The 27911-nt window shown below is 57.0% G+C and overlaps 3 protein-coding genes across 14 annotated transcripts; 1 reads left to right on the forward strand and 2 right to left on the reverse strand.

The window, feature by feature from the left end:
- The first annotated feature begins 9388 nt into the window (after window positions 1-9388).
- PGAP3 (post-GPI attachment to proteins phospholipase 3) lies at window positions 9389-21809 on the forward strand. 12 transcript variants are annotated; one of them, XM_045570805.1, is made up of 10 exons: window positions 9391-9474; window positions 10209-10486; window positions 12132-12229; window positions 13387-13539; window positions 18508-18816; window positions 19162-19224; window positions 20195-20256; window positions 20408-20544; window positions 20810-21014; window positions 21161-21353. In XM_045570805.1, the coding sequence occupies exons 2-10, from the start codon at window positions 10306-10308 to the stop codon at window positions 21210-21212; spliced, it is 1260 nt and encodes a 419-aa protein (XP_045426761.1). In that variant the 5' UTR covers window positions 9391-9474; window positions 10209-10305; the 3' UTR covers window positions 21213-21353. The 12 variants fall into 12 exon arrangements, 10 of the variants coding, with proteins under 10 accessions (XP_045426763.1, XP_045426761.1, XP_045426762.1 ...); XR_006739597.1 differs by lacking the exon at window positions 21161-21353 and having other exon boundaries at window positions 9389-9474; window positions 20391-20544; window positions 20810-20942; XM_045570806.1 differs by lacking the exon at window positions 20408-20544 and having other exon boundaries at window positions 21161-21809.
- A 638-nt stretch (window positions 21810-22447) lies between these two features.
- On the reverse strand, window positions 22448-25034 carry PNMT (phenylethanolamine N-methyltransferase). The gene is made up of 4 exons (XM_036407875.2): window positions 24790-25034; window positions 24110-24317; window positions 23543-23988; window positions 22448-22461 (listed from the first exon to the last, which is right to left on the reverse strand). Exons 1-3 carry the CDS (start codon window positions 24983-24985, stop codon window positions 23550-23552), a joined length of 843 nt encoding a protein of 280 aa, XP_036263768.1. The 5' UTR covers window positions 24986-25034; the 3' UTR covers window positions 22448-22461; window positions 23543-23549.
- Window positions 25035-26764: 1730 nt separating this feature from the next.
- LOC118702178 (titin-cap) lies at window positions 26765-27911 on the reverse strand. Its single transcript, XM_036407877.2, has 2 exons — window positions 27752-27911; window positions 26765-27563 (listed from the first exon to the last, which is right to left on the reverse strand). The coding sequence occupies exons 1-2, from the start codon at window positions 27859-27861 to the stop codon at window positions 27170-27172; spliced, it is 504 nt and encodes a 167-aa protein (XP_036263770.1). The 5' UTR covers window positions 27862-27911; the 3' UTR covers window positions 26765-27169.

Below are 27911 nucleotides of genomic sequence, written 5' to 3' on the forward strand. Positions count from 1 at the left end.
CTCACTGCGCGCAGGCCCGGCCGCCTCCCGCCCGGCCCGGACCCCGGGGCGCCCGCCGCCCTTCCCGCCCGCCCCTGCGGCCCCCGATACGCCCCGGGGGCGATCGCGCCCCTCCCCCGGGAGTCCGGGGCGCAGGCTTAGGCTGCCCTCCTCTTGGAGGCGCAGGTTTCGTCGTAAACTTTCCTGGCGAGTTTGCAGCCTACTCCGTCACGTGCCCATCGGTTTTATTATCAAATAATGGTTTTCCCGCCCCGTCCTTAAGTAACTTCAATAGCCGAGGAGGGGTGTGTGGCTTCCGGGACTCCCTGGCTTGCCTTCTCGAATCTTTTAGGTATACTTTCCAGCCTGAAAAGCAGGGTTTTAAGAGTGTCTGCAAGTTTGGGGAGAGAGGGACCTCCCATTGGAAGAACACCCCTCTTGTTTCTTGCATTCAGCACCAATTCATCCAAGGGTTCCTGTTTGCCCGGTACCTTTCATTGGCAGCTAGATTCCACCTCCCCTCCCTGCCTTCCACCCGGAGCCCCTGACCCATTACTTAAGGCCAATGGGGGGTGTATTGGGGCTGGGGGACTGGAAGGAAGGCATGTTTTTGTTGGAAATTCCAATAAAACATTTCACGGGACATACCACTACGGCTTACACTGGCAAGTTATTCCTTTTTGACCTGAAATGCTAATGTAACTGGGCACCCTTCTTTTCATTTGCCAAATCTGGTCACTCTGGTTGGAATGCCTCAGCCAAGGGCACGTGTGTGGCTCAGGGTGGGGATCAGAGGCACTGCCTGGGAACTGAAGAAGGGACAGTAGCATTCCTTCCTTTTTTTTCTTTTAAATCCTCACTCGAGGATATTTTCCCATTAATTTTTAGAGAGAGTGGAAGAGAAGGAGGAAAGACAGAGAGAAATATCATTGTGAGAGAAACACATCAATTGGTTGCCTCCTGCTCAAGCCCTGACCAGGGCCTAGGCTGGGATGAGCCTGCAACCAAGGCTGATGCTCTATCCACTGAGCAAAACTGGCTAGGGCTAGTATTTCTTCTTCTGTAAAAAAATGTTTATTGATTTGAGAGAGAGGGAGTGAGGAAAACAGAGAGAGAGGGAGGAAGAGAGAGAAATATCGATTTGCTGTTCCACTTACTAGTACTGACGCATTCATTGATTGATCTTGTATGTGCCCTGAGTGAAGATCTAACCTGCAAGCTTGGCATATCTGGACGATGGAGCTAACCGGACAGCGCTGGACACTGCCCTTTCTTAATCTGCCTGCAATTCGCTAGCATGGTGACAGGCGGGCACTTTCACAGTAGGGGGCATGGAGAATAGGGTGCTCTGGGATCAGAGAGACCTGGGTTCAAATTTCCACTCCACCACAGGTCAGCTGTGTGACCTCAGGCAAGGGACTGACCCTCTCTTAGTCTGGCTGCTCACTTGTAAAGGGCACCTGGCATTCTGTGTTATAGGTTGGGTTAAAAGATGATGCTACAGAAGCACTCAGCATAGTACTTGCCCATATTAATGACTCAATAAGTGGTCTCAGGGTTAGTGCAGACTGCTGCGGACCTAGGTTTTGTGGGGCCTGAGAGTTACGAAATTTGGGAGCTTCTTTTTGGGAAAAGGAATACAAAAGTGATGAATACAAAAATACGCATGCTCAGCTCTAACCAGTGAGAGTCAAACTACAGGCCAGGTTCTATTAGAAGGTCCGTCAAGAATCCAATTTAGACAATTTTTATTTGTTTGTTTGTTTAAGAAATAGAACAGAATGCCTTGCCTGGTAGCTTAGTTGGTTGGGGCATTGATCCCTGGATTTGATCCCTGGTCAGGGCACATGCAGGAGTCAACCATGAGTGGGCACACTGATGGGTGGAACAATAGTTCTGTGTTTCTTCCTTCCTCTCTCTCTCTCTCTCTCACACACACACACACAAATCAATAAATATAAATTTAAAAAGAAATAGAGTGGAATAGAAATGATTCATGACATCACGTGCAGGAAGGGTGAGAGTGGGTAAAGGTGATGGTGGATTTATTTCTTGAATAAACGTTCAAGAACTCCTGCTGTGTACGGAGACACAGCTGCCCTCTGGGGTGGGCATCAAAACCCCTCTTTTCTCCAGGGTTCAAGTTAAGAGTTAGAGAAGGTGAGGGTCAAGGAAACAGGCTCAAACGAGTTAACCAATTTGTCCAGGACCCTCTCATGACTAATGAGGAAAAACTGGAACCGCCAGCAAAATCACCCCCTCCCCTCCCCTATCGCACAGCCCAGGACCTGTGCCTCTCAGACCTTCAGGGCAAGAAGACAGTGACCTGGCTCTGTCTTCAAGAGACCATCAGGTGTTAGGGTCCCCCAGCCCCCTGACATTGAGTTAGGAGGGCTGGTCCAGCCAGGAAAGCTACTATGACAGCTTTACTGGGCCCCCTACTCTGTGCCACCCTCTGTCCCACAGCCAGAGCAGGCAGGTGTTATTGTCTGTTTTACAGACGAGGAAACCTCAGGTTCCCAGACAATGGGGACTGAGGCATGAATGAGGCTTTGGCTTCATCCATTTCACTCCAGAGCCAGAATGAGGGGTACCCCGAACCCCCCTTCACCCCATGCCCCTGCAGGGGATCCAGAGGGGGGCCCTGGGAGAAATCCAGGAAACTAACCCGGTCCCACGCGCCTCTCCTGCCAAGCCCAGCCCACCCTCTCTGCATCCCAGATCCCTGAGGGAAGCCCAAACTACGGACAATGGTCAGGCCGAGTGGGCTGCCAAGGGGGGCAGGGCCAGCGGGCTGGAGTGGGGCAGGGAGGAGCAGAGGTCTGAACTCACGCTCTGGGGAGGAGGCTCAGCAAGGGCCGAGGCTCCCAGAGAGAATGAGCCCATTCAGAGCTGGGGAGGAAGGGGAAAAGCCTTGTCTGCTGTTTGACAAGAGGAGAGGGAGGGGGGCGGGGTGGGCGCTGCTGATTCGCTTCACCCCTCCCGTTGCCCCTCCAGCAGGCCTGGCAGGAGAGCCAGGGAAAGAGGATGTCTGAGGGACAAAGGCTGGGAGGGGAGGGCACTGGCGGAGGGCGGGAGAGGGGGGACCAGCGTGGTTGCTAGAGTAGAGGAGCCTGAGTTTGCCAGCAGAGTCCAGTAAGGACCGGGGAGGAGCCAGCCAGGGGCCAGAGGACAGATACAGGAGATCCGCACGGGAAGGCCTCTGGGAGACAGGTCCTGGCCTCCGGGCAGTGGAGGTGACCCCGGCAATAGAGAGGCAGGAAGGGGCTCCGGCTTAGGGAAGGTGACCTCCGAGGATCAAAAGACTGGAACCAGCAGCCTGTGAAATGCCAATCAATCATTGGCCAGCCCCTGAGACTGGAGGCCTCAGGAGACTCTGTGGTGTGTGCCTGTGCGTGTATGTGTGTGTGCGTGCGTGCGTGCGTGCGTGTGTGTGGCACCAGAGGCTCCTCCCTCTGCCTTCCTCACCTGCCAGCCTGGGTCAGAGGATTGAAAACAAACAGAACAAGGGAGGAGACGGTTCGCGGTTCACAGTCCGAGGTCCAGGCCACACACTGGGCCTGCCCCACAGGCCCAGTGTGTGGGATTGTAGGAGCTAGTTCCTGGGAGCGGGCCCGCAGGGAGTGGGCACCAGGCCTCCCTGGGGCCACTGGGGAGTAACTGAGAAGGTTTTGATAAGAAAATCTGTTCTTCCAGAAAGTGGCCTTTTAACCTTGCAACTTGAAGGTTAGCCCCGGTCCCAAGGTTGAGAAGGGAGCTCGCCAGACAAGCTGACCCTGGACATGCTGACCGCCTCCCTCAGTCCCTCTCACCCCCATCTCGGTGTGCAGACCCAAGACCCTTCTCTCTCCCTAGGCTGTTTTGCCAGACAAAAATCACTCTGGGCCCCGGCCAGTATGGCTAAGTGGTAGAGCGTCGGCGCTCGCACCAATGGGTCATGGGTTTGATTCCCAGTCAAGGGCACATACCTGGATGGCAAGTTCAATCCCATTCCAGTTGGGCGGGAGGCAACCAATTAATGTGTCTCTCTCACATCGATGCTTCTCTCTCCCCACTCCCTCACTGCCTTCCACCGTGTCTAAAAATCAATGGGGAAATGTCCTCGGGTGAGGATTAGCAACAACAACAACACCTCTGTTCTCTCAGCCTCACCTGGCTTTAATGCGTGCACATAAAGGGCATGCGCTTCCGTGCTGGCCTGTGCATACAGGCTAGCAGGGGTGTGTGCTCCACTTAGCATGCCCTTGCGAAGCTCTGGCTGGACTGGCTCCGTGGTAGAGCATCAGCCCATGCACCCAAGGGTCGCAGGTTCGATTCCTGGGCAAGAGCATGTAGTTGGGTTGCAGAAGTCTCTCTCTCTCTCTCTCTCTCTCTCTCTCTCTCTCTCTCTCTCTCTCTCTCTGTGTGTGTGTGTGTGTGTGTGTGTGTGTGTGTGTGTCCATCCCTTCCACTTTCTCTAAAAATCAATGGGAAAATATCCTCGGGTGGGGATTCACAGCAACAAACCACGTGCTGGAGCTCGTCCCTAAAAGTGTCACTGGACTGTGTGGCCTTGTACAGCCTTCACTTTGTCGTCTGAAATACGAAGAGTTTGATTGAATGGTTTCTGGTCACTGAGTCTCACCATTTGGAGTCAGGAGCAGTGACCCCTTACAGCCCTCTTGAACCATCCCTCTGCCAAACTTCCAATTCTTTATTTCACGAGCACTGGTTCCTCCCGCTCCGGTTAGCCCTTCAGAATCCGGAGCCCACGCCCCTTTCGCCCGACATACCTCTGGGGCTCTGAATGAGGATCTCCTGGCTTTTGATTTGAGGAAGAGGAGAGAGTAGGGGGTTGGGAACAAGTCTTACCCAGAATGCACCACCCCAACAGGCAGTTGATTTGAGCTGAAAACGGTCAAAGCCCAACAAATCCTGAACGTGTTGTTTTGCCTTCCCTTCGCCTGTCCACAGAGTCAGACGGGAGATCCTGCTTAGGAAGCCGCCTTGGTTAGCACCGTCACCTTAGCAAGTGGGAATGAAGCGTGGCAGGCAGGGGACCCAGGCAAAAACCTGTGTGCCAGATTACCCTTGTCCCATTGTGTCCAGGCAGCCCTGCAAGACTTTGTTTACCAAATGCTTGCTGAATTGCCTACCTCCCCTTCTTTGGCCCCAAATCGCATAGATACCCATCGTCTTTGGAATTTTCATGCTTATGTGAATTCCTCATGGGCACATATTAAAACTTAATTTTTTTCTCTTGTTAATAGGCTGTATATCTTTTAAAAAATATTATTGATTTTAGAGACAGAGAGAGGAAGAGAGGGATGTAGGGAGGGAGGGACATCCATTTGTTGTTCCACATATGTATGCATTCGTTGGTGGATTTCTGTCTGTGCCCTGACTGGGGATTGAACCCCAAACCTTGATGTATTGGAACGATGTTCTAACCAACTGAGCTACCTCTTTTGAATTATTTCACCAGTCACAAGTACTAAAAGAGTAAGGGGAAAATTTCCCTCACCCCAACGCTAAGAAGCTTCTAGAAGCATAAAACTATGGCAATCACGATGACCTGATTTTGGGGACAATTCTAGTTTCAAATAATTTTACTCACTGAACCCACATTGTTTTTTTCTTTTTCCTCGCCCTTTGCAGACATTCTTTAAGATCGACTAATTTCTCTTCCAATACGTATTTACGCCTTTCTGAGGGCCACCACCAGCTGGTCTAAGAGCCATCAGTTGTCCTTGAAGGAAGCACTTGTCTGTCTTTGATCTCCCAGTGCTGCTCTCCTCCCCTTTCAGCTCCCCCGCCACCCCTCCTTCTTCCCCTCAACAGTGAAAGTAAATGTTTTAAATAAAAATCAAATCATTCAGTTCACCCCAGGGCTAAAACACCTCCCAATGGCTTCCCCTTGCCTAAGCCTTTCACCTTGCCCCTCTCTTTTGTTTTGTAAAGATACCAAATTTGTTTCTGCCTTGGGGCCTTTGCACTGGCTCTCCACTGAGCCTACAACAATCTGCCCTGAGGTTTTTGCCGAGCCGGTTCTTTCTGGTCGTGCAGGTTTCGGTTCAAACTGTTACTTTTTCAAAAAGGCTTTCTCTGACCACTCAAGGTAGACTTTCCCTTCTCTCTCTCTCTCTCTCTCTCTCTCTCTCTCTCTCTCTCTCTCTCTCTCTCTCTCTCTCAATTATTTAACTCAACACTTGTGGCTATATACAATTTTTAAAAACACTTTTTCCTACCCTAGCCAGTTTGGCTCAGTGAATAGAGCGTTGGCCTGTAGACAGAAGGATCCCAGGTTCAATTCTGGTCAAGGGTATGTGCCTTGAATCTCAGTTTGGTTACAGGCCCTCCCGGCCCCGCCCTGGTAGGGGGCGTGCAGGAGGCAACCAATCGATGTATTTCTCTCGCATTGATATTTCTCTCTGCCTTACCCTCTGTCTTTCACTCTCTAATAATCAATGGGAAAATATCTTTGGGTGAGGATTAAAAATGACAACAACAACAAAACACATTTTTCTTTCTTTTTAATTGATGTTATATACAGATGGTACAAAATTTAAAAGGTATAAGAATAAAAAGTATCCCTTACTTCCCTGTAACCCAGACACAGTTTCACTCCCGTCCAGAGGCAACAACTATTTCCACTTTCTTATGTCTTTCTAGATATATCGTCTAAAATAACAAACACCAAGTACTCTTATTTTCGTCACATGAAGTAACATGTATAAACACACACACACACACTTTCATTTTATTGTTCAAAAGTATTACATATAGTAGTACATATATCTCCTTTTTTCCCCCCATTGACCTTCCCCCATCCTCCCTGTCGCATGCCCTCATCTCACCCCCCAGTGTCCTGTGTCCATTGGTTGTGCTTATATGCCTGCATACAAGTCCTTCGGTTAATCTCTTTCCCCCTCTTCCCAACACTCCCCAGCCTTCTCCCTGTAATTTGACAGTCGTTCGATGATTTACATACATACCATTCTACATCTCGCTTTTCATACTTACCAAGAATATGAATATTTTCCCATGTCAGTGCATTACAAATCTGCTCCATTCCTATTGTTGTTCAGTATTCCATTGTAACTGAATGGATCTCTCTCAGTTAATGCAATCCATTCCCTATCAACATACATTTTGTTGTTTCCTTTTCTATTGAAAATAACCAACCATGTTGCCACGAGTAGCTTTGTACTTGTACCACTTTGCACTTGTGTAGATATACCCAGGAGAAAAATTGGTGGTTAGAGGGTTTGTGCAAGTTGCTGGTTTAAGGGAGATGTATAATTGATAGTCTGAAGTGCTAAAGTATCCTATATGGTGATCAAACCAGTATGCTCTTACATTAGTGAAAATATCTTAGTGTTTTATTCTTGTTTGTTGCCTGTCTCCCTTCTCTGACCATGAGAAGGACAGCGTCCTGATCATCACCCTGTATCCAGAGCCTCACACTTGGTAAATGCAACACATCGTTGGTGAATGAAGAACTTTCATTGTAGGTGTCCCCCCGTTTTTGTTCTAAGAATATAGTCAGTTCGCCTATGAGCCTGCAGCACACTGAACTGTTTGCTTTGTCTTTCTCCTCCTTAGACTGGGAACCATTTCTAATGTGTCTTTCTTTTTGTCAGCAATGGCTGACACACAGTAGGGCTCAGTAAGCCTGAGCTGAAGGAATGGATTGATGACTTTGAAGGCTGTGATTCGCATAGGGAAGTCAGGAGCAGAAGAAGCTCTTTGGGAAGAGGTGGCCTTGGATTGAAGAGTTGGGAGAGGGAGAGGCCCCATGATGATCTAGAGATGCAGGCTGTGCTGAGAGAGAAAACCCACAGGAGAGGTCTTGGAGAGGGCACACCCCATCTCCCATCAGGACCACAGGACAAAAATCTCCACCCTCGCCCTCCCCCTGACCTTTGGATTGTTTTTCCCATCAGGAATGTAGGTTTGAGTTTTCAAGAACCTATGAAATGTTTGAGACTGCTAAGCTAATTTTTAAAGTTAGCTCCAAAATATAAAAATTAATATTTTATTAAGTGTATATACAATATAACAATATGTCAACTATTAACAGCAACTCAACTGTATATAGTCATTTATAAGTTTTATTTAATGTGGGATATTGCCACATTATATTAATGTGTTTGATGTAATATAGAATGAGGTTTCCGAAACTGGAAACTTGAAAGTGTTTAAAAAAACAAACAAAAAACCCCACAAAACAAACAAACAAACAAACAAATAAACAGCTGGCTCAGTGGATAGAGCGTCGGCCTGCGGACTGAAGGGTCCTAGGTTCTATTCTGGTCAAGGGCACATACCTTGGTTGCGGGCACATCCCCAGTGTGGGGGTGCAGGAGGCAGCTGGTGGATGTTTTTCTCTCATCGACGTTTCTAACTCTCTATCCCTCTCAATTCCTCTCTGTGTAAAATCAATAAAATATATTTTTTAAAAAACAAAACTTATAGTGCCTGACTTGTGTGGCTCAGTGGTTGAGCATCATCAACTTATGAACCAAGGATCATGTTTCAATTCCCCATCAGGGCACATCCCCAGTGTGGGGCATGCAGAAGGCAGCCGATCAATGATCCTCTCTCCTCATTGATGTTTCTATTCCCCTCCCTCTCCCTTCTTTTCCCTTCTTTTCAAATATACTTTTTTAAAAATGAAAATAAACCCTTTTAGTAATTTGGAGTTCTCTCAATGAGAGAATCCTGTATTATAAAAGGACTAGTCTAGCAGGTGCAAAGTAGCATTAGCACCTGATTGTTTCTGATCAGCTCCTGGAAGGGCTGAGGGGTTGTTTTGTTTATTTCAGCTTCCCAATCCATGCTCAACTCCAGGGACACTCTACAAATATAATACAATCTGAATGGTGCCTCCTGGAGTGGGTCTTGCCTGGCTTGTGGTGGAGGTAAGGGCTCAGGAAATGTTTGCTTAATGTGTATGTGAATGCAATCCAATTTTACTTCCTGCTCATTTCACCTCCCAAGATAAAAAGAAAAGCTGACTAGGGTTAGGGTGAAGAGAGTAGGAGAGGAGGAAAATCAGTCATTAACACACACACACACACTAATTATGCAACTAACTAAGAGGCTTCCTGCTTCATTGAGATGGGTGTGTGAGTGTGAGTGTGTGTGTTGGTGGCAGTGCAGGATGGGGGAATGCTAAGGCAAGTATCCTATTCCTAACGTCCTCCTCTTCATTTTCCTTGAAGCATCACACCACTCCTGTGTTCAGTGTGCTCTGAATCATGCTGGCGACTTGACAACCCTGGAGTTGCACCCGAAACCTTACGTTTAATTACATTGCTCATTCATTTAAAAACAAACAACTCGCTCTTCACGCCTGCCTGGGGAAAACAGACCACTGCCTGGCATATCACCCCCCACGTGTCCTCACCCTCAGCAGGGGTGTTTGAACCCAGACCAGAAGGAAAAGGAGTGAGAATAAGACGGGAACAAGCGAGACAAAGCCAGGAGGCTGCAGAGACATGGCCCTTGGAGGTAGGCCTGGGGTATGGGGGTGACGAAGACCAGTGCTCAGAGGCCATATCGTGCAGGGCTTGGGGGGTCCTTTTTTAATTTTTTTAAATTAAATTATTATCTGTGTGCATATCTTACCATTCCCCACCCTCCCACTCATACCCTCCCTCCCCAGTGTCCATTGGTTGTACTTATATGCATGTATACAAGTCCTTCAGTTGATCTATTATCTCCCCCAGATCTCCCTACCCTCCCCGCTGTAATTTGGCAGTCTGCTTGTTGCTTTACTGTCTCTTGGGGGGTCCTTTTATCCCGAGGTAACAGGGAGCCAGGGAAGAATTTTACGAAGGAAAGTGAGAGTCAGATTTGAATTATTGGAAATGGGACGCGGGGTGGAGGGAGAGGAAGAGGAGGCGGGAGACTCCTTGAGAGGCTACAGAAGTGACAGATGGTCTTCAACCAGGGCTGGTGCTGGTGCCAGAGGAGATGGAGAGGAAGGTCGAGGGTAAACGATACATGATTTAGGAAGTGAAACCCAATGAGGCTGGTGACAGAAAAACAGCCCGACCTCAAACAGAGACCCCAGGGAAGCGGTGAGATGGAGGCTGATAAAGGACCGCTTTACTTTGCGCCTTAATCCACCTGGCGTCCCCCTTCCCTCAACCCAGTCGCCTCTTTATAAGGAAATGACCATATGACAAGGGGCGGGGCAGACGCCCACGAAAATCCGGGTACTTTCTATTTAAACGAAGCAGACGTCAGCGGAGAAACGAAGACAATCCAAGCACTTCCGGTGACTCCCGGATGTGAAGGCTCCTAAGCTCCTCCGCCGGCGGAGGGCCAAGGCGAAGGATGGCCGGGCAGGCCGCGCGGCTGGTGCTGCTGGCCGGAGTGGCCACGCTCGCCAGCGGCTCCCAGGGCGACCGCGAGCCGGTGTACCGCGACTGCGTGCTGCGGTGCGAGGAACGGAACTGCTCGGGGGAAGCGCTGAACCACTTCCGCTCCCGCCAGCCAATCTACATGAGCCTAGCAGGTAAGCCCCGCCCCTCGAGCCCCGCCCCTCGCCTTGGCCCCGCCTCCCTCTCACCCACGCAAATACCACTCTGCAGGGTCTGGACCTTCGTTTCCAACCCTGGGCTCGTTGTGAGTGTGAGCGGAGCCCCAGGATAAGGAGAGGCTCATCATTCAGTTTTATTTTTTCCAGAAACTCATTTACTTTATATTTATTCAGTCAAACGGGTACTTATTTAATCCTTCAGAGTACAGGACCCTGGAATGACACTGAAGTCAAACTAGGGTCCTGCCCTTCCATGCTCACAGTCCCCATGGGGACCAACTTCTCAAGTGTAAGGTGCAGGATGATTCTAGCCATAAAGGATCTTTAAAAATATGTTTTATTGATCTTTTACAGAGAGGAAGGGAGAGGGCTAGAGAGTTAGAAACAATGATGAGAGAGAAACATCGATCAGCTGCCTCCTGCACACTCCCCACTGGGTGTGTGCCCACAACCAAGGTGCATGCCCTTGACCGGAATTGAACCTGGGACCTTTCAGTCCATAGGACGTCCCTCTATCCACTGAGCCAAACCAGTCAGGGCCATAAAGGATCTTTAGATTAAGCAACAGGACCATATAGGGGAGAAAAAATTCCTTTCTAGCATTGAGGGTTTGGGGTCACTGATCATCTTAGAACTTCTTGAGAAGGAAGGGCTTCCTGGGGGGGATACATTACATTTGGACCTGTGGCCATAGTGGGCACCTTCTGTGTGGCAGGTGTCAAAATAGTCCATTTTTACAACCCTTTGAAGTGGATTCTGATTTTACAGATAGGGAGCTCAGAGAGGTTAAGTGCCTGCCCAAAGTCACACAGCCAGTACGTGGTTTGTAGAGTTTCCAGTTCTGGCCCGTTTAACGACAAGTTTGTTCTCTTTCCTATCCCTCTCCAATCTAGACAGGAACCAGAGCGTGGCGGCTCTGGGCAGATGAAGGCACATCCAGAGGGTTAGTGTACTCAGGGAACAGGATGTATAAAAAGGAGTATTGGGCAATAAAGTTGGAAAGACAACTTGGGGCCTTAAAAGTGAGACTGAAGAATTTGGGCTTTGTCTTTATAGGAGACAAAGTGCTCCCCCCTGTGAGTGAGAACAAACCCTGAGTTCAGGAAAGGCCAGCACAAATCAGGAATCCATAGATGAGTTCGTCAGATGCCAAGATCCTCGTCTTGAGTGAAAGGAGAAGAGAATCCGAAACCGGTTTGGCTCGGTGGATAGAGTGTCGGCCTGCGGACAGAAGGGCCCCAGGTTCGATTCTGGTCAAGGGCATGTACCTTGGTTGCGGGCACATTCCCAACAGGGAGCGTGCAGGAGGCAACTCATCGATGTTTCTGACTCTCTATCCCTCTCCCTTCCTCTTATGAAAAATCAATAAAAATATATTTAAAAATAAAAAAAGAAAGGAGAAGAGAAGAAACATCTCTGTTTGCTCCCTATACATCGCCACCCACGTGAGCACACACATTCCTTATGTATATGTCCCATCTCCTATCCATCCAAGCGGGAACCTAGAATTTTGAGATTTCAACATGCAGACCCTGTTGGCCTGCATTCAGGTTTAGGCCCTGTTCAGGCCCTCTCTGTGCCTCCTGTACTGGGGTTCACTGGGCCCATTTGTCTGTTTCAGGCTGGACCTGCCAGGACGACTGTAAGTATGAGTGTATGTGGGTTACCGTCGGCCTCTACCTCCAGGAAGGCCACAAAGTGCCTCAGTTCCATGGCAAGGTAAGTTGGAGGGTTGGGGAGGGAGATGGTGGTGGTGTGGCGGGATTAATATACCCCATCTCCCAGTTGGAGTACACCATCTGAAGGGTGGGGTGATCTGTATTTGTTACAGGTGCCTGTTCTCAGAATATGCTGGTTTTCATATGGGAATCGGGTGGGACCAATGTGTCCTGCCTCTGGGTTTGGAATAAGATCTAGGGTCTCCTCAGAGAGTGGTGCTGGGCTTCCGAGAGTTGTTGGATGCCCACCTTGCTGCAAGGACACATCTCCTCGCTCAGCACAGCTTCTTTTCCTTTGCTTCTTCAATAGGAGCCTGGATTAAGATCATAATACCCCTCAGATTGCCTAGGGAGGACCCTGAAATCAAACCAGGGTCCTGCCCTTTTGATATGCTAATGATATTTTTAAAATATTTTTTTCTTGATTTCAGAGAGAAAAGGAGAGAGAGAGAGAAATATCAATGATGATGGGGGCGTCAATCGGGGAAAAAGGAGACATATCTAACACTTTAGACAATACCAATTTTTTAAAAATATCAATGATGAGAGAGAAGCACAAATCGGCCGCTTCCTGCAAGCCCCCAACTTGGGGTCCAGCCCACAACCCAGGCATGTGACCTCCTTATAAGTTGATGCTCGACCACGGAGCTACCGGCTGGGCATGATCCGATAGTGATCTTGTTCCAGTCTGTAGTTGGCAAGAATTATTCTCCCCTGTTTGTCCCAGAGTAAGCTGTGGCTCAGAGGGCTGAGGTCAGAGGTAGAGGAGGGATGAGGGCCACTGTCTTCTGGATGGCAGGACTATGCTGTTTCTACCATGCCATACTGAGCCACCCAGTCTTCCCAGAGACCAGGCTTACAGTGCCGAGTGCTGGCCAGGATAGAGGGGTGACCCTCAGCCAGGGAGGGAGTGACTGACTCAACAGAACAGAACCAGAGGCTATGGCCAGGTCCCGAGCTAAGGGCCCAGCTGAGGAACTATTGGTGCAGCAAGCCAAAGATAGGTGGGAGAGAAACTATTGTAGTAATCTGAACAATAAAGATTTATTAAATTAAACACGCGCGCGCGCACACACACACACACACACACGCACAAGATAGGTGGGGCCAGCTGGGGGTTGCTTGCCCCTCAGCCCCCTCCCTGTGTTCCTCTTTCAGTGGCCCTTCTCCCGGTTCCTGTTCTTCCAAGAGCCAGCGTCTGCCGTGGCCTCTTTCCTGAACGGGCTGGCCAGCCTGGTGATGCTCTGTCGCTACCGCACTTTTGTGCCAGCCTCCTCTCCCATGTACCCCACCTGCATGGCCTTCGCCTGGGTAGGTAGCCTGGCAGGATTCTCGCTTTACACCCTCGTCTAGGAAAGAGAAGCCCTGAGATCCCCGCTCACCCTGCAGGGCTCCTACCCACCGTGCTTCCCCCCTGTTTTCCAGGACGAGAGTTGCAGTTGAGGGGTGGTCAGGCCTGGGAAGACAAAGGGGTGGGGGGGTTGCTGAATGGGGCCTCGCCTTTCCAGCAGAGGCCCAGGCCGGGCTGTTTGGGAGGAAGGAGAGAGGAGGGAAACCTCATTCTTGCCTACAGAAGGAAGCCACTAACAGCACCCATAGGGCTATGGACAGACAGAGAAGGGAGATGTTGGAAAGAAGCAATCTCACCCCTAGCCCCCGCCGGAAGCAGTGGCAGCCACAGCTCTCCCTTAGCTCTCAGCCTGGTCTTAGACTACCCAGGGGAAAGCCGAAATACGTTCCATCTGAGAATCCGGAGGAGGCTCTGAGCTCCACCGTGTGACTAGTCAGAGCTGCCTCTGTCAGCCTGAGGGAAACAGTCTCCACTCACTCACCTTCCTGACATAAAAGCAGCCTACTGTGGGCCACTCACTTTGTCGGGTGCTGGAGATCCAAATGTGCCTAAAAGCAGATGTTCCCTGCCCTCTGGTACCAATCCCACAGGTGAATGTAGAAGGTCAGTGGGTGAGAGGTGTTGTAGGGCCATGTGATAGGGGCTAGATCCGAATGGGACAGTCAGGGAAGGCTTCCCTGAGGAAGGGGCAGGCAAGGAAAGATCAGAGTGGTTAGTAAATGCCAACTAGGTGAATTCAGGGAAAAGAGGAGTCGTTGTCGATGGAGAAGACTCAATGTGCACAGGCAGGAGAGAGCTCAGGTTATAGGAGGACCTAAATGGCCAGGAGGCCGGCCATGCAGGGAGCCAGGAAATGGGGTGTGAGCCTGGGGAGCAGGTGGGCTGTGGACGGGGCCAGCCCATGAGGAGCCTGGGGGTACATTGGGCGCAGCAATCACCAACTGGTGGTCTGAGGACCCATGGTGGGTTGTGAGGTCTGAAAGGTTGGCAACCGCTGCCTTAGGGCAGGCACTTCAGGTCTTGACTTGCAAAGCAACAGGAAGCAATGAGGATCAGAGAGAAGGCGTTTCATGAGTAGATGATTTGGAAAACTCATTTTGGCTGCTGTACAGAGAACAGACTGGAGGGGGCAGAAGTGAATGCAGGAGGCTAGCGGGTTTTAATATGTATTTTATTGATTTCAGAGAGGAAGGGAGAGGGAGAGAGAGAGAAACATCAATGGTGAGAGAGGCTCATTGATCGGCTGCCTCCTGCAGGCCCCACACTGGTGATCGGGAAGCCACCTGGGCATGTGACTGGAATCGAACCGTGACCTCAGAGGGTCCCAGCGTGTCTTCGAGCCTTGTGGTCCTTTCAGGAATCCTGTCTGCATCTCCCTGGCTCTCAGGTCTTCCATTCCACTGTCATCTGCCACTCAGCCTCCTTGCCGTGGTGTCACGCTTCCCAGGAGTATCCGGGGACCCTCAGGGACTGAGCAGGTGCTGTGAGGTTGGGAGAGGCAGACACGGGGGGCCTGCGTCTTGGGGCGCCCTACAGAACACTGTTCTAGGGCATGGAACCCCCCAGGCCATCTGTAGGCCTGAGGGACGGAGTGTCAGCATCCACGCTCCCTTTAACGATCCAGTTTGGATTTTATACTTGATCTTTCGTCCTGTGTTTGCAGGAGGGAGGGATCTGCCTGTGTGGAGGGTGTGGCGGTGGACTTCGGCCTGGGCTGGGTCCTCTGAGCAGTGGGGCTCCTGATTTCTGTTGGGGTGGGGTAAGAAGGCCCCTCACCTGCTCCAGGGTAGATGTTGGGGGGAGGGGGGTCTTAATCTTTTCCTTTGGGAAATGAGGAGGCCCTGCCCCCAGCAGGGCTAATGAGGCGCTGAGTTTAGGCCTGAGCCCTGCCGGGCTGCGGGCAGGCTGTGGGGGAGCCCCTAGAGCTCTGCACACCACACACCTGTGACTTGATGGCACTGGGAGCCCTGCCATCCCTGCCCTGCCATCCCGCAGGGACAGGACCTCAGGGTAGCGGTGAGCGTGGGGTTCCAGGAAAGCCCACCTGCAGGGTGGCGTGTGGAGGTGGGGCTGCCTGTGCTTCTTCTCCTGCTGAGGAAATGCAAGAAGAGACGGGCTGAGGCTGCAGCAGGATGAGGGTTAGACTTCAGGAGGGACTTCCCAGCCATCAGACAAGAGCCCGCAAGACCGGCAATGGCAGGAAATCAAACAACCCTTTCGGAAGGAGTAAAAAGCCCCCCTCCTCCCCCCTCCGCCTGCCCCGCCTGCCTCCCCCCCCCCCCCCCCCCCCCCCGTCTCTCTCAGCAGGGGGCTGGGGCAGGCTTGCCCTGCGTGAGGCCCGGGGTGAGACTCCGTGGCCTCTGGGGGGAGGGGGGACAGGATGGCAGCAGGCGTCATAGTTAACATTCTGCCTCCCCCACCTCTGAGACACCGAGCTATTTAAAGACCCACTTGTTCCCACCACCGCGGTGTCAGTGACAGCCCCGAGCACCGGGGCTTAGCACAGGGGTCGAATTCCTGACGGATCTGGCTCGCTTGGCATCCAACCAGTGTCACGGCAGTGATATTTTTGTCTCAATTTTCTTATTTTCCAACAGACTGAAACAGTCTCCTGCTCTCCCTCCGCCCAGCCTTCCCCGTCCCCTTCATTTCCACCCGCTCTGGCACCGGCCCCTGGCCTCCCCTCCCTCCATGTTTACAAGAAGTTCTTGGCGCCTGCTGGCTGGCCCGTCCTCCTCCTGGTCCCTCTGATTGGCCAGTCACCCCTGGGCCTCCCCGTCCTGCTGGAGTGGGCTCAGGAGGCCAGGAACAACGGGACACTCACATCTCCGGGGCTTTCCCTCCTGCGTCCGGCCCCTCCGTCCACTCCCTTGAGTCTTGGTTACCAGCTGAGGGGAGGGAACTGGTGTCTCTTCAGTGCCTCCTGGTGGGATAGGAGCTCAGGAGCCAGGAGGCTGGGGCTCCTCCCATCGCTGAGGTGTCTGTGTCCTGGGATCAGAGACCCGTGGTTTGACCTGGGACACTGGGACCCTTAAGGAAGAGGAAGATGGGGTCAGGTAAAGGTAAGGGGACCAGATGTCCCGCTTTTGGTGGGACAGTCCCGATTTTCAACCATTTGTCCCGATTTTTTTAAAACGCCGCGGGACGCGGGACAAATTGTTAAAAATCGGGACATCTGGTCACCTTAGGTCAAGGGAAATGGTGGGGGTTCAGCTTGCTGGGCATGATGGAGGAAGCTGACATTTATGTGGCACCTATTGTATACCGGGCGACAAGAAACAGCCGTTTCCTGAGCGGCCCCTCTGTGCTGGCCGTTTCGCAGACATCCTCCTCAGGACCTCGAGCAGCGAGCGCTATGACTGACCCTGTTTTGTAGGTGAGGCCGCTGAGGCACAGAGAAGCTGTTTGCTCTTCAGGGGCTAAGTCAGAACTTGGACCAAGGGCCCATCTCTCTGTAAAGGCTCCGACATCCTGCCCCCAGCCTGGCACTGAGGGACGGGCCGGGGCGGCTGTGCGGAGACGCCTCTTCTCCCCCTGGACCTGCCTGGCCTGTAGGGAGAGGGGGAGGCGGGCTGGGCCTGTCTGGTCTGCGGGGAGGTGGGAGGGCCTCGAGCTGGTCATGGAGGTGGGGAGAGACAACACCTCATGTCGGACCCTGTCCCGGGCACCGGGCTGTACCCTGCACCTGTATTACTCCTTAAATCCTTGTCAACACTATCATCATTCCCACTTTACAGATGAGCACACTGAGGCCCAGCCAGGCTAAATAACCCGTCCAAAGGCACAGAGGGAATGCAGAGCTGGAATTTGAACCCTGGCTGTCGGGCCTTATGCCTTCATTCTTAATGGCACTGTCTTCCCTGAAGAGGAGCTCCCCAGAATGGGACACTACCCAGTGGAGAGGGGACTTCTCAGGGGCACAGACGCAGTTGAACGGGGGACCACCCCACCCCCGTGCCCTACAGCTCAGCCCTGGCCTTGTGCAACCCCCTTCCCCTGCCCTGCCCTCAGTGTTCCAACCGCCACTTAGCTCCGTCTTTTGTCACCTCCCCCTTCCTGCCGGATTACAAGGAGGCCTGGCCGGCTTCCAGTCCCTTCTGCCTTCCCCTCCGCCTCCCACTCACACTGGCTCCAGGGCCGTTCTCCCCAAGGATGTCCCCGTGCCAGGCCTGCCTGGGAGACCTGGCCCACGTGACCCCCTGGGTCCCCAGCCCTGAGCCTGCGCCTCTCCCCACGCTGGCTCTGAGCATCACGCTTTGTGGGAGCAGCGTCCCAGGAGCCACCCTGTTCTGTCCCACATCCAGCCTCCAGATCGTGTCTCCGGGGAAGGGGCAGCCGAGGGCTGGGACGGGAAACAGCCGGCCCTAGAACCACCACCTGCCGGCAGGGCTGGAGAGGGAGGGGGAACACACACAGCCTCACTTGTCCCAGGTCTTGAGCATAAACAGCGAGATTCAGCCCGAAACCCAGGCCGGACAGGCTGCTACAGGAACAAGGAGAGCCAGCTGGCCCCTCGTCATTCTCAGAAGCCCCCTGGGGCCGGCATGAGAGACCATCCTCCTGTCCCAGCTTCCCGCTGCGGTGCCCGATGGAGTGGCTTCTCAGCTGCTCCCTCCGTCCCCTGCCCGGCCAGTTTTCCTGGGCGCTGGCCCCAAGTGAGCCGCCCCTGCCCTTCCCCAGCTCTGCCAGGCTTGTCCCACCCTAGCGCCTCCCTCCCTGCCCCCAGGCGGCTGCTGCTTCCTTTGACTGGTTGTCACTGATTTCCCAGCCCTTCCGCCCAGGCCAAGGACCTATGTCGGCCCCAGCCCACCCTTCTCTCAGTAATGGGGGCCCCTGCATGGACATGGCGGTCCCTCAAAGAAGTGCCAGCACCGAGCACACGTGGTCCAGGGCTCGTTTGCCAGATGATGAGTACTCTCTCCTGGTAGTTAGTTTCCAGGAAGAAGGCATCCACTGCTCCCCGGGGCCCATGGCCACCCCAGCCTCTCCAGCCCTGCTCCTGGCCTCTCCCAGACTCGGGGCAGCTGCCACCGGGCCAGCCCGACCAGGAGGAAGCTGGGCCCGGCTGGCGGCTGGCGGAGCCGCCTCCTCCTCAGAGACTTGGCCCCAGTGGGATCTGCCCGATCTCCCTCCCTGGCTTGCCGCTCCAGACACACCCCAAGCTGGCTCGCACCCCTCCACCCCACCCACTTCATTCCCGCCCCCAGAGGCTGAGGTCACCGGCTCCCCTGGCCCAGGTGGGGCTGCTCCACTGCCGGTTGGGAGAGGAGGCGAGGCGCCCCCAGGGGCTGTTGTCTTAGGGTTGAGTAACCAGGGACTTGGACTTGGCCGGGACTGGTTCCCAGGCTGAGCCAGAAACCCGTGGAGGCTTCCAACCCCCACTCCCTTGGGGGTTGGGGGGGTGGGGAAGCTGAGCCTGAGGGGGCTGGGCCAGGGGGGAGGGGAGGGGTACAGGTTGGTGTGGGGGGCTCCAGGAGCAGGTGGAAGCACATGTCTCTTCCCAAAAGCGAGACGGGTGTGAGCCCTCTGGGGGGTCTTCCCCACCTTGGGGTGCCACGCTCACCAGCCACCTCCCTCCTCAGGTCTCCCTCAATGCGTGGTTCTGGTCCACAGTCTTCCACACCAAGGACACGGCCCTCACCGAGGTGAGCACCCTCCCGCTCCCTCCCTGCGCCCGGAGGGGTGGGGCGGGGCGGGCGCTCAGCCTTCCTGCTGACTCCCCTGGGGGAGCCTCCTCCGTGCTGGGCACCGCAAACCTGTGAGTGCACCCGAGCCTCTCTCAGCCCTGGAGGTGGTGTGATGGTTATTGGCTCTTCTTTTTAAAAAAATATATTTTTTATTGATTTCAGTGAGGAAGGGAGAGGGAGGGAGAGAGAAACATCAATGATGAGAGAGTCATTGATCAGCTGCCTCCTGCACGCGTCACACTGGGGATCAAGCCCTGGGCATGTGCCCTTGATCAGAGTCAAACCCTGGACCTTCCGTCCACGGGCCTACGCTCTGTCCACTGAGCCAGACCTGCCAGGGCTTGGCTCTTCTCAGCCGATGAGGCAGCTGAGCCCTGGGAAGGCGGGATCACGTGGCCTGGGTCGCCCAGCCGCGAAGGGGCGCAGAGCCCACAGCCTGGGGCTCCGGCTGCCTGCGCCCCAGGCTCGCCTCGATGCTCTGGAGCACACGTGTCAAACACAAGGCCCGCGGGCCAAATCCGTCCCGCCAGGCCTTGCAATGTGGCCCGCACTGCACTCCACTGCGTTTCCATCACAATGACAGTTTATGACTGTTCAGTAAACCATTCGGCCCGCGATTTAGGCTGGATTTTAGATTTTGGCCCCTTCTCTGATTGAGTTCGACACACCTACTCTGGAGTCTCGGCAGGCACCCTCCACCACTGCCGCCGAAGCGTCCCTGCGTGAGCAGTGTGTTAGAGGTGTGTGATGTGCATACATGCTCAGTCCTTTACCTTCAGAAGTGAAGCAGCAGGAGACACCAGCCCCTCCGCCACCCCTCCTGGTCCCAATCCCCCGTGGGCCCCCTCTGGGTCCCGCCCTCCAAGCAGCCCCGTCCACCCCCCACTCCCCTCCCGCAGGCCCCTCACCCTTGTCTCCCTGTCCTCAGAAAATGGACTATTTCTGCGCCTCCACCGTCATCCTCCACTCCATCTACCTGTGCTGTGTCAGGTGAGCCCACGGCGGCTGCGGGCCCGGGTGGGGTGGGGGGGCTGCCCAGCTGGCCTGTGGGTGGGGGAGAGGGGCAGTGGCTTCCATGTGCTGATGTTGGGGTGAGCGATGCCCCCGGGAACGCCCCTGAGCAGCTCTGGATGGCGGGCAGGACCGTGGGGCTGCAGCGTCCAACGGTGGCCAGCGCCTTCCGGGCCCTCCTGCTGCTGCTGCTGACGGCGCACGTCTCCTACCTGAGCCTCGTCCGCTTCGACTACGGCTACAACCTGGCGGCCAACGTGGCGATCGGTGAGCGGGGACCCGGGGTGGGGGTGGGGGTGGGGGGACAGCTACGGAGCTGCTGGCCGGGGGGGCGGAGGTGGTGCTGTTCCTAGAGAAGGGTTTCTAAGAGAGCCGTGGGTGGGGAGGGGAGAAGATTTGGGGTAGGAGAAAGGGGAGACTGGGGGAGAGTCAGAGGCGATCCTGGGGTCAAAGGGCCCAGAGACAGGGGAGGCCTTGTTGGTGGGGGGGAGAGGTCCAGGGAGTGAGCCCCCGCCCCCCTCCCCGCCCCCAGGCCTGGTGAACTTGGTGTGGTGGCTGGCCTGGTGCCTGTGGAACCGGCAGCAGCTGCCTCACGTGCGCAAGTGCATGGCGGTGGTCCTGCTGCTGCAGGGGCTGTCGCTGCTCGAGCTGCTGGACTTCCCGCCCCTCTTCTGGGTCCTGGATGCCCACGCCATCTGGCACATCAGCACCATCCCCGTCCACGTGCTCTTTTTCAGGTGAGTACTCGCTGCCCGGGGCTCGCCTTCCTTGTGCCCTTCCTGGCTGCTTGGGCCCCTGCCGGCTTGCCTGCGCTCATCCCGCCCCGCCACCAGGGGGCGCCCTCGGGGCTGGGCTTCAGCGGCTCCTTCCTCTCTGCTCACAGCTTCCTGGAAGAGGACAGCCTGTACCTGCTGAAGGGATCGAAGCTGGACTGAAGGCCTGGGAGCCAGTCTGCCCTCATGGAGACTCTGCCCGCCCCCTGCTGGCTCCTCTTCTCCCCAGCCCTTGCGATGATTTATCTTTTGAACTTAGATGCGGAGGGTGTGGGCTCAGAATCATGTCATAGGCCCATCACCCACCTCGCTCGCCCCACATGGCCCTCACAGGCATAAGTGTGTTGGGGCCTGGCCTCTGGGCCTCTGGGGCTAGGGAATGGGCAGCCCCTCTGGTTCCTGAACTGAACTGTGTTCTTAGCTCCGCCCAGAGGAGAGCTGCCCCTGCTTTCCCGTCAGCCACCTCCTCACATCCCCTCCCCGCCTGGTGGTTGCCAGAGACTAACTGTCCAGCTGGGAGACAGGGTACCAGGCCTTGGATGCATGGGATTTCCTCCTGTTACCCCGTGCATCCTCCGGGGACCGCTAGGTGGCGCTAGACGCTTGCTCTTTGGCTGCCCTGTTTCCAGGCCGATGCATTCCACCCCGTGGGGGTCTTGAGAGGCCAAAGCAGTTGGGACTGGTGGGCACAGGCCTGGGTGTGCGGGATGCTGGGTGGGGCAGTGTGTGTAAACCCGGCCTGGTGCAGTGTGGAGAGTGGAGGCGTGTGTGTGGGGGGGGGGGGGGCTGTGTGTGAGTGGTTTTAAAGTGTGTGTATGTGTTGTAAGCCCTGATGGGGCTTAAAGCTCATTTGGTGAAAGCGTCGTCCCCATGTGCCAAGGTTGTGGGTTCAGTCCCCGATCAAGAAAAAAAAACGAATGAATGTATAAATAAACGGAACAGCAAATCGACGTTTCTCTCTCTTCCTCTCTAAAATCAATAACAATTTAAAAATAAATGTGTATGCTGGGGAGCAGGCAGAGTGTGGGTTAGGGGAACATACATGGACTGAGTGTGAGTGCAGGCAGTGTGCCACCGTGAGGGAGGCTGGCAGGATGAGGGGTGCAGTCGCCGTCAGTAACCGTTTATTGAGCAGCACCTCTGCACAAGGCCCGAGACCTGGCGGGGGTGTGTGTGTGTGTGTGTGTGTGTGTGTGTCCCGGCTGCATGTGTTGGTGGATGTGTTTGTCTGCAAACCACAAAGGGTCCCCGCACAACTCAAGATCCCCCTCCAAAACCAGAACCAGCCCTTTGGGAGGCAGAGGGAGGAGGGAAATGGGGGATCCCCTGGGCCCCTCAGCCTCCCTCCCACACCCCGTGCCTGGCCTGCTGAGCCTTTTGCCAGAGCCCTGGCCCTCAGCAGGGGGAGAGGCTGGCTGAGGCCACACCCTGCCTGCACCCTGACAAAGGTGAACCCCGCTAGTTGCTGGCAGTCCCCGTCCATTCCTGCTCCACAGGGATAGAATGTGCAGCTCCAGAAACTTCCATCCAGAGGCAGGCTCTGTGATTGGAGCAGGAGCAGGACTCAGGGTCCCCGCGCTCGCCGTGTCCCTCCGGGGGGCGGGGGCACTGTGCCAGGACTCCAACTGCAGGGACCTGGGGGCCCAAGGTAATCTATTTTGATCCTGAGAGGTATTTTAAGGTCGGAGGGCAGCAGGGACTTTAATACACCATTTCCAGCCTCAGCTGCCCTTACTCAGCTCAGGTGTGAGAGGAGGACGGGCTGGAGGGGAGGAGGAAGCACTGCCGGCTGCAGGCAGCGGACAGGTGAGTCTCTGCCAGGTCTGTGCGGTGGGGTGGCAGGGACCAGACAGGGAGCAACAGCAGAGCCCACAGAGCCCAGTCCCGCTGCGGGGGAGCTGGCGGAGGGAGCTGGTGCTTCTCCTTCCTCTCACTTTCCCGGGTCTTGTTTGTGCCCGGACTGTACCCCTGCCCCTTGCTAGTTCCACTTCAGTCTCCTAATTCCCTTCCCCTCCTCCCCTCTGGTCTGAGCCGCTATGAGTGTCACCTGTACAGAGGATAACAGTTCCTGCTGCTGAGTGCGAGAACCAATGGACTAGTACAGGGGTCGGCAAACTCATTAGTCAACAGAGCGGCAAACAGAGACTCACATGTAGCTCTTGAGCCGCAGTTTGCCGACCCCTGGACTAGTGGGTGCCTGGCACACAGCAGATGCTGGCTGAGGTCCCTCTGACCTAAGCCTTCCTTAGTTTGGGGAAGATGCATGATACAGAAATCTGAGTTCATGGAAGCTTCTGGGAAACGAAGGCTGGGGTGGTGCCTCCCCTTCCCTCCTCTCCCCCCCCCCCAACCCCCACAACACCAGAGAGAGCTCTGGCCCCTGCAGCTTCCCAGAGAGCCACAGACAGCAGGGACACGCAGTAGGACAGACATGTCTTTATTGGGTGCCGCCTCAGGCAACAGGGAATCTGACGGCTGCGGCACTGGGTGACGGGGGCCTCACTCCCCCGCCTTCTGGGCCCAGGCAAAGAAGATGCCCTTGACATCGTCCACGCCGGTGCGGAGGTGGGCGGGCATGGTGTAGGTGCGGAGGTCGCGCACCTGGTAGCCGCCGCGCACCAGGGCCTCCCTCACGTCCCCCTCCCTCAGGGGCACCACCATCAGCCTGGCCTCCCCGGCCAGGTACCAGGACTCCTCCAGGGCCCCGATGAGCAGGAGGTGCCCCCCGGGCCTCAGCAGCGAGGTGATGTGGCCCAGGGCCCGCTGGAAGCTGGCAAGGTCCGGGCTCACTGCCTCCAGGCAGAAGGTGGAGACCAGGGCGTCAGCGGGCAGGGGCGCCCCGCTCCCCGCGCCCAGGGGCTGGGGCTGGTGCACATCCACCGGGAGGACCCGCTGCACCCTCGCCCGCAGCTGGCGCTCCTTCTCCTGCCACGACTCCCTGCGGGGACAGGAGATCTGTCCTCAGGGCCCGGGCGCCCCAGGCTCCGTCCTCTGCTGCCTTCCCAGCAAGCACACTCCATGGGCGGCCCCTGCCCTGACCCCTGGCCCCTGACCCTTACCCCTTGTCCTCAATGAGGCAGACGTGCTGGCTGTACACGCTCCAGTCAAAGGCCCCGGGCTCTTCCCGCAGCCAGAGCCCCAGCTCCTGGCGGTTCACCTCCAGGAAGTCTGTCATGGTGATGTCCTCGAAGTGGGCGCAGGCGCTGAGCAGCTGGTATATGGTGGGGCCCGAGCCGATGTCGATGAGGGTGCGCCCGGACACCTCACCTGGAGGGGGCAGAGAAGAGGGTCCTGGCGCCCGCCTGGCACCGCTTCTCCCTCCTCCCTCCTCTCCTCCTCTCCCTCCCTCTGTGTGTCTCTTATCTGGAAAAAGCACTGGCTCGGGGCCCTAGGCCTCCCCAGAGCCTGGACAACACACCCTGAGGAAGGGGCTTCCCTGTAAGTGCACCTGCCCTCCAGGGTGCTAAGCGGGGGAAGCCTGGGGTGCTGGCCGGTTCTCCCCGGGGTCTCTGTCTCCCCCCAATCTCTGTCTCTGTTTCTTTCGGTCTCTGTCTCTGTCCCTCCCGGTCCCTGCCCCTCACCTGCCACCTCACCTCTCACCTCTGAGCATCCTCCCCTCCCCTCCGCACCCCTGTGCACGGGTCTCTCTCCCGTCGCTCCCCTTCCTCTTCTGTTTCCACCTCCCGCTCCCCGCTCCCCGGTCCCGCTGCCTCCGGTCCCCTGAGGCCCCCGCGCTCACCGGTGGCGAAGGTCCGCGCCAGGCAGCCCAGCTTCCAGGGCCCCACGCCGTCCGGGCGGCTCAGGTCGCCCCGCGGGGGCGCGTAGTTGTTGCGGAGGTAGGCGCGGGGCTCGAAGCGCTGGTAGGCCGAGGCCACCTCCGCCAGGCCCGGGTGCGAGGCCCGGGCTGCGCCCGCCGCGGGGCCGGGGTGTGCCATGCTCTGCTGCCTCCGAGGCCCCTGCGCCCTGCTGGCCGCGCAGCCCCTTTATCTGCGGCGGGACCCGCGCCCCATCCGGTTGTTCGGGGGCGGGGCGGGCCGGCGGAGCGCAAACCGCCCGGGGCCGTGCGCCCGCGTCCCCCCCACCCCATCCGTCTCCCTTAGCGTCCGGGCCCCCCCTTTCCCCCCCCATCTGTCTCCCTTAGCGTCCCCGCCGCAGACAGGGGGCGGGGGGGCCGGCCCCGCGGGGACATCTGACTCCCCCGCCCCCGCCCGCGCCTCCCCTCCCTGCACGCTGTGCCCACCTGTCCCGCCCCGGGGCCCGCAGCTCCGTTTCCCACGGCACAGCCCTGCGACCCCGGCCCCGCAGCCTCCTGCAGCCCCCCGCGGCCCCCCGCAGCCCTCACAGCCTTGCACCCCCTTTTCCCGGCCCGCCGCCCCTTCTCTTCTGCATCGGCCCCCTCTCCAGGCCCCTCTCCATCCAGGGCCCAGCCCACCGCCAGGCTCCCCTTCCCTGGGACGCCCCGTCCAACAGTCACCCTTTCCGTAGCAAGGGCACCCCCACTCCCCGCTGCAGGCCTCTCCTCCGTACATGCCGCCCCCTCCCCCGCCCCCCCGCCCCCGCTCCCCCGCCCCCGGGCGCCCCTCCCCACCCCCCACCGCGGACAGCACAGTCCGTCCCGGCCTCCGCCCTGCGCCCCGGGCCCCGATGGGGCCGCGATAGGCGCGCGGGCCGCGCTAATGCACTTAGCCGGGGCAGCGCCCCTCCCGGACGGCCTGCGGGCGCCGAGCCACTTATCCGGGACCGCGAGGGCGGAAGGCTCAGGACGTTCCGGTCCCGTCGGGGCGCGGGCCAGGTGAGGGCGGGAGAGCGGGAGGGGGGGGGGGGGGGCGGCTCAGCCTCTGGGCCCAGGCACCTGGGGTCCCGCTGGTCTGGGGTTGCGGATCCCTCTCCCTCCCCAGCCCCGCCAGCGCCCTCTGGGGGAGGGGGCAGGCAAGGCGGCCGGGATGCCAGGCCTCCTCTTCACCTCCCAGCAGGAAGGGGATGCTGGAGCCGGGCTTGGAGGTGTCCTGGAGTGGGACCCTGTGGGTCACCCAGCGTCCCTGCCCTGGGCAGGCTAGCATGCCCTGGCCTGCTCCTGGCACCGCCAGCAGCCAGCTTGGAACAGGAGATGCCACCACAGCTGCATGGGGCACAGACAGGAGCCTACGCCCACCCCACCCCCAGCAACCTACCCTGGGCTGCCAGAGGCAGGGGAGCGCCTGATCCCAGCTGCCCAAACCTACCCTGGGCTGCCAGAGGCAGGGGAGCGCCTGAGCCCAGCTGCCCACCCCACCCCCAGCAACCTACCCTGGGCTGCCAGAGGCAGGGGAGCGCCTGAGCCCAGCCGAGGATTGCCTGTCTGCATTGGGAGCCGAGGCAGGTCAGCCTCGGGGTCACTGGCCACGTCCACACACGGAGACACAGCCAAGGACAGTCGCAGTGCCAGTTTTCCAGGAGATCAAGCAAACCCTGCAGGCCAGCTGGCCTCCTGGGCACTGCCCTGTGCCAGGGGATGGCACAGCGGAGTCAGCATACCCAAGGGGGACTGGACAGACAGCCCCCTGTTTACAGCTCTACCCGCCCCCCACCCCAACATCGGTGTACCCACTAGCTCTGCCATATTTAGCTCAGATGTACCCACTAGCTCTGCCATATTTAGTTCCCAGCAGTGAGCATGGGGGGGTGACCCCAATGGATGCCCCCCCCCAACCACAAGGAGAGACATGAAACTGGCACACGACTGAGCATTTATTGCAGCGCTAACAGAGGGTGCTGGGGGCTCTCCCTGCCTCTGCCCTCGTCACCTCCTCCTCCCTCTGCTCTTCTCCAAGCCTTCCCCAGAGCACTCCCACCTCCTTCCCCTCCCCCTCGGCCTTCTCTGAAGCTGGGTCACCCCTCTCAGGCGCCTCTTTCCCTCCTCCTGGGCTGGGCTGCTCAGCTGTGCTGGCCCTAGCTCCCCACCCTCCGTGCCCACCGTCTTTGCTCCCCTCCCTTTGGGAACGCAGGCATCCCGGCCTCCGGCTCCCTCCTCTCCTAGCCCCCAACTCCGGGCAAACTACAAAGCATCCGAGGCCAGCGGCTCCCCTCCGTGGTCCTAGCCAGGGAGGGCCCAGCCCAGCGAAGCGGGGACAGGGCAGCTCTCAGCCTCTCTGGGCGTCCTGGGACATGGAGCGGGACAGAGAGCGGCGCAGGGGGCCCGGCTTGCTGACGGGCACCACGGGGGGCAGCTGCTTGGTGATCTCCGCCACGTCCTGCCGCTCCGCGCACTGGCCGCTCAGGGCGGTCTCCAGGGCCAGCAGCTCGCGCAGCTGGACGGGCGTGTCCTCCCGCTCCTCCTTGGCGGCGCCCACCTTGGTGGGGGTGAAGATGGGCAGCGGCAGCGAGCGCTGGTACGGCAGCAGGTACTCCTGCAGCCCCTGGCCCAGGACGCCCAGGCGCATCACCAGCCAGGGGGACCGCTGCACCAGCGCCTGGCACTGGCCCTGCCGGTGGTAGGTCTCGTGCCGCTGGGCATCCTCCTCATGCAGGGAGCACCTGGGGGCGGGGGAGAGGGAGGGGACACTGAGCTCCTGAGCGTTGCTGTCCACTTAAGGGCCGGGCAGGGGACCCGGCGGGTGCAGGAGGGGTGGCCCCACCCGGAGAAACTTCGTGCTCGGGCTTCCTAAGGCTCAGGAGGGGTGCTGCTGGGGAGGGGAGGAGGGACCCCAGCTGGCCGCACTCACCCTTCCTCGGGCCGCGTGGACAGGCTCAGGTCCTTCCATTCGGCCCAGAAGGCCTCTCGGCGCTCGCAGTCCTGCTCCGACACCTGGCAGCTCAGCTCAGTCATGGCCATGGTCAGCCTCGCTCCCCCTGCTCCTTCCCGGCCTTTAAATAGCCCCTCCC

Source organism: Pipistrellus kuhlii, unplaced genomic scaffold, assembly GCF_014108245.1.
Source record: "Pipistrellus kuhlii isolate mPipKuh1 unplaced genomic scaffold, mPipKuh1.p scaffold_m20_p_37, whole genome shotgun sequence".
Taxonomy (NCBI): domain Eukaryota; kingdom Metazoa; phylum Chordata; class Mammalia; order Chiroptera; family Vespertilionidae; genus Pipistrellus; species Pipistrellus kuhlii.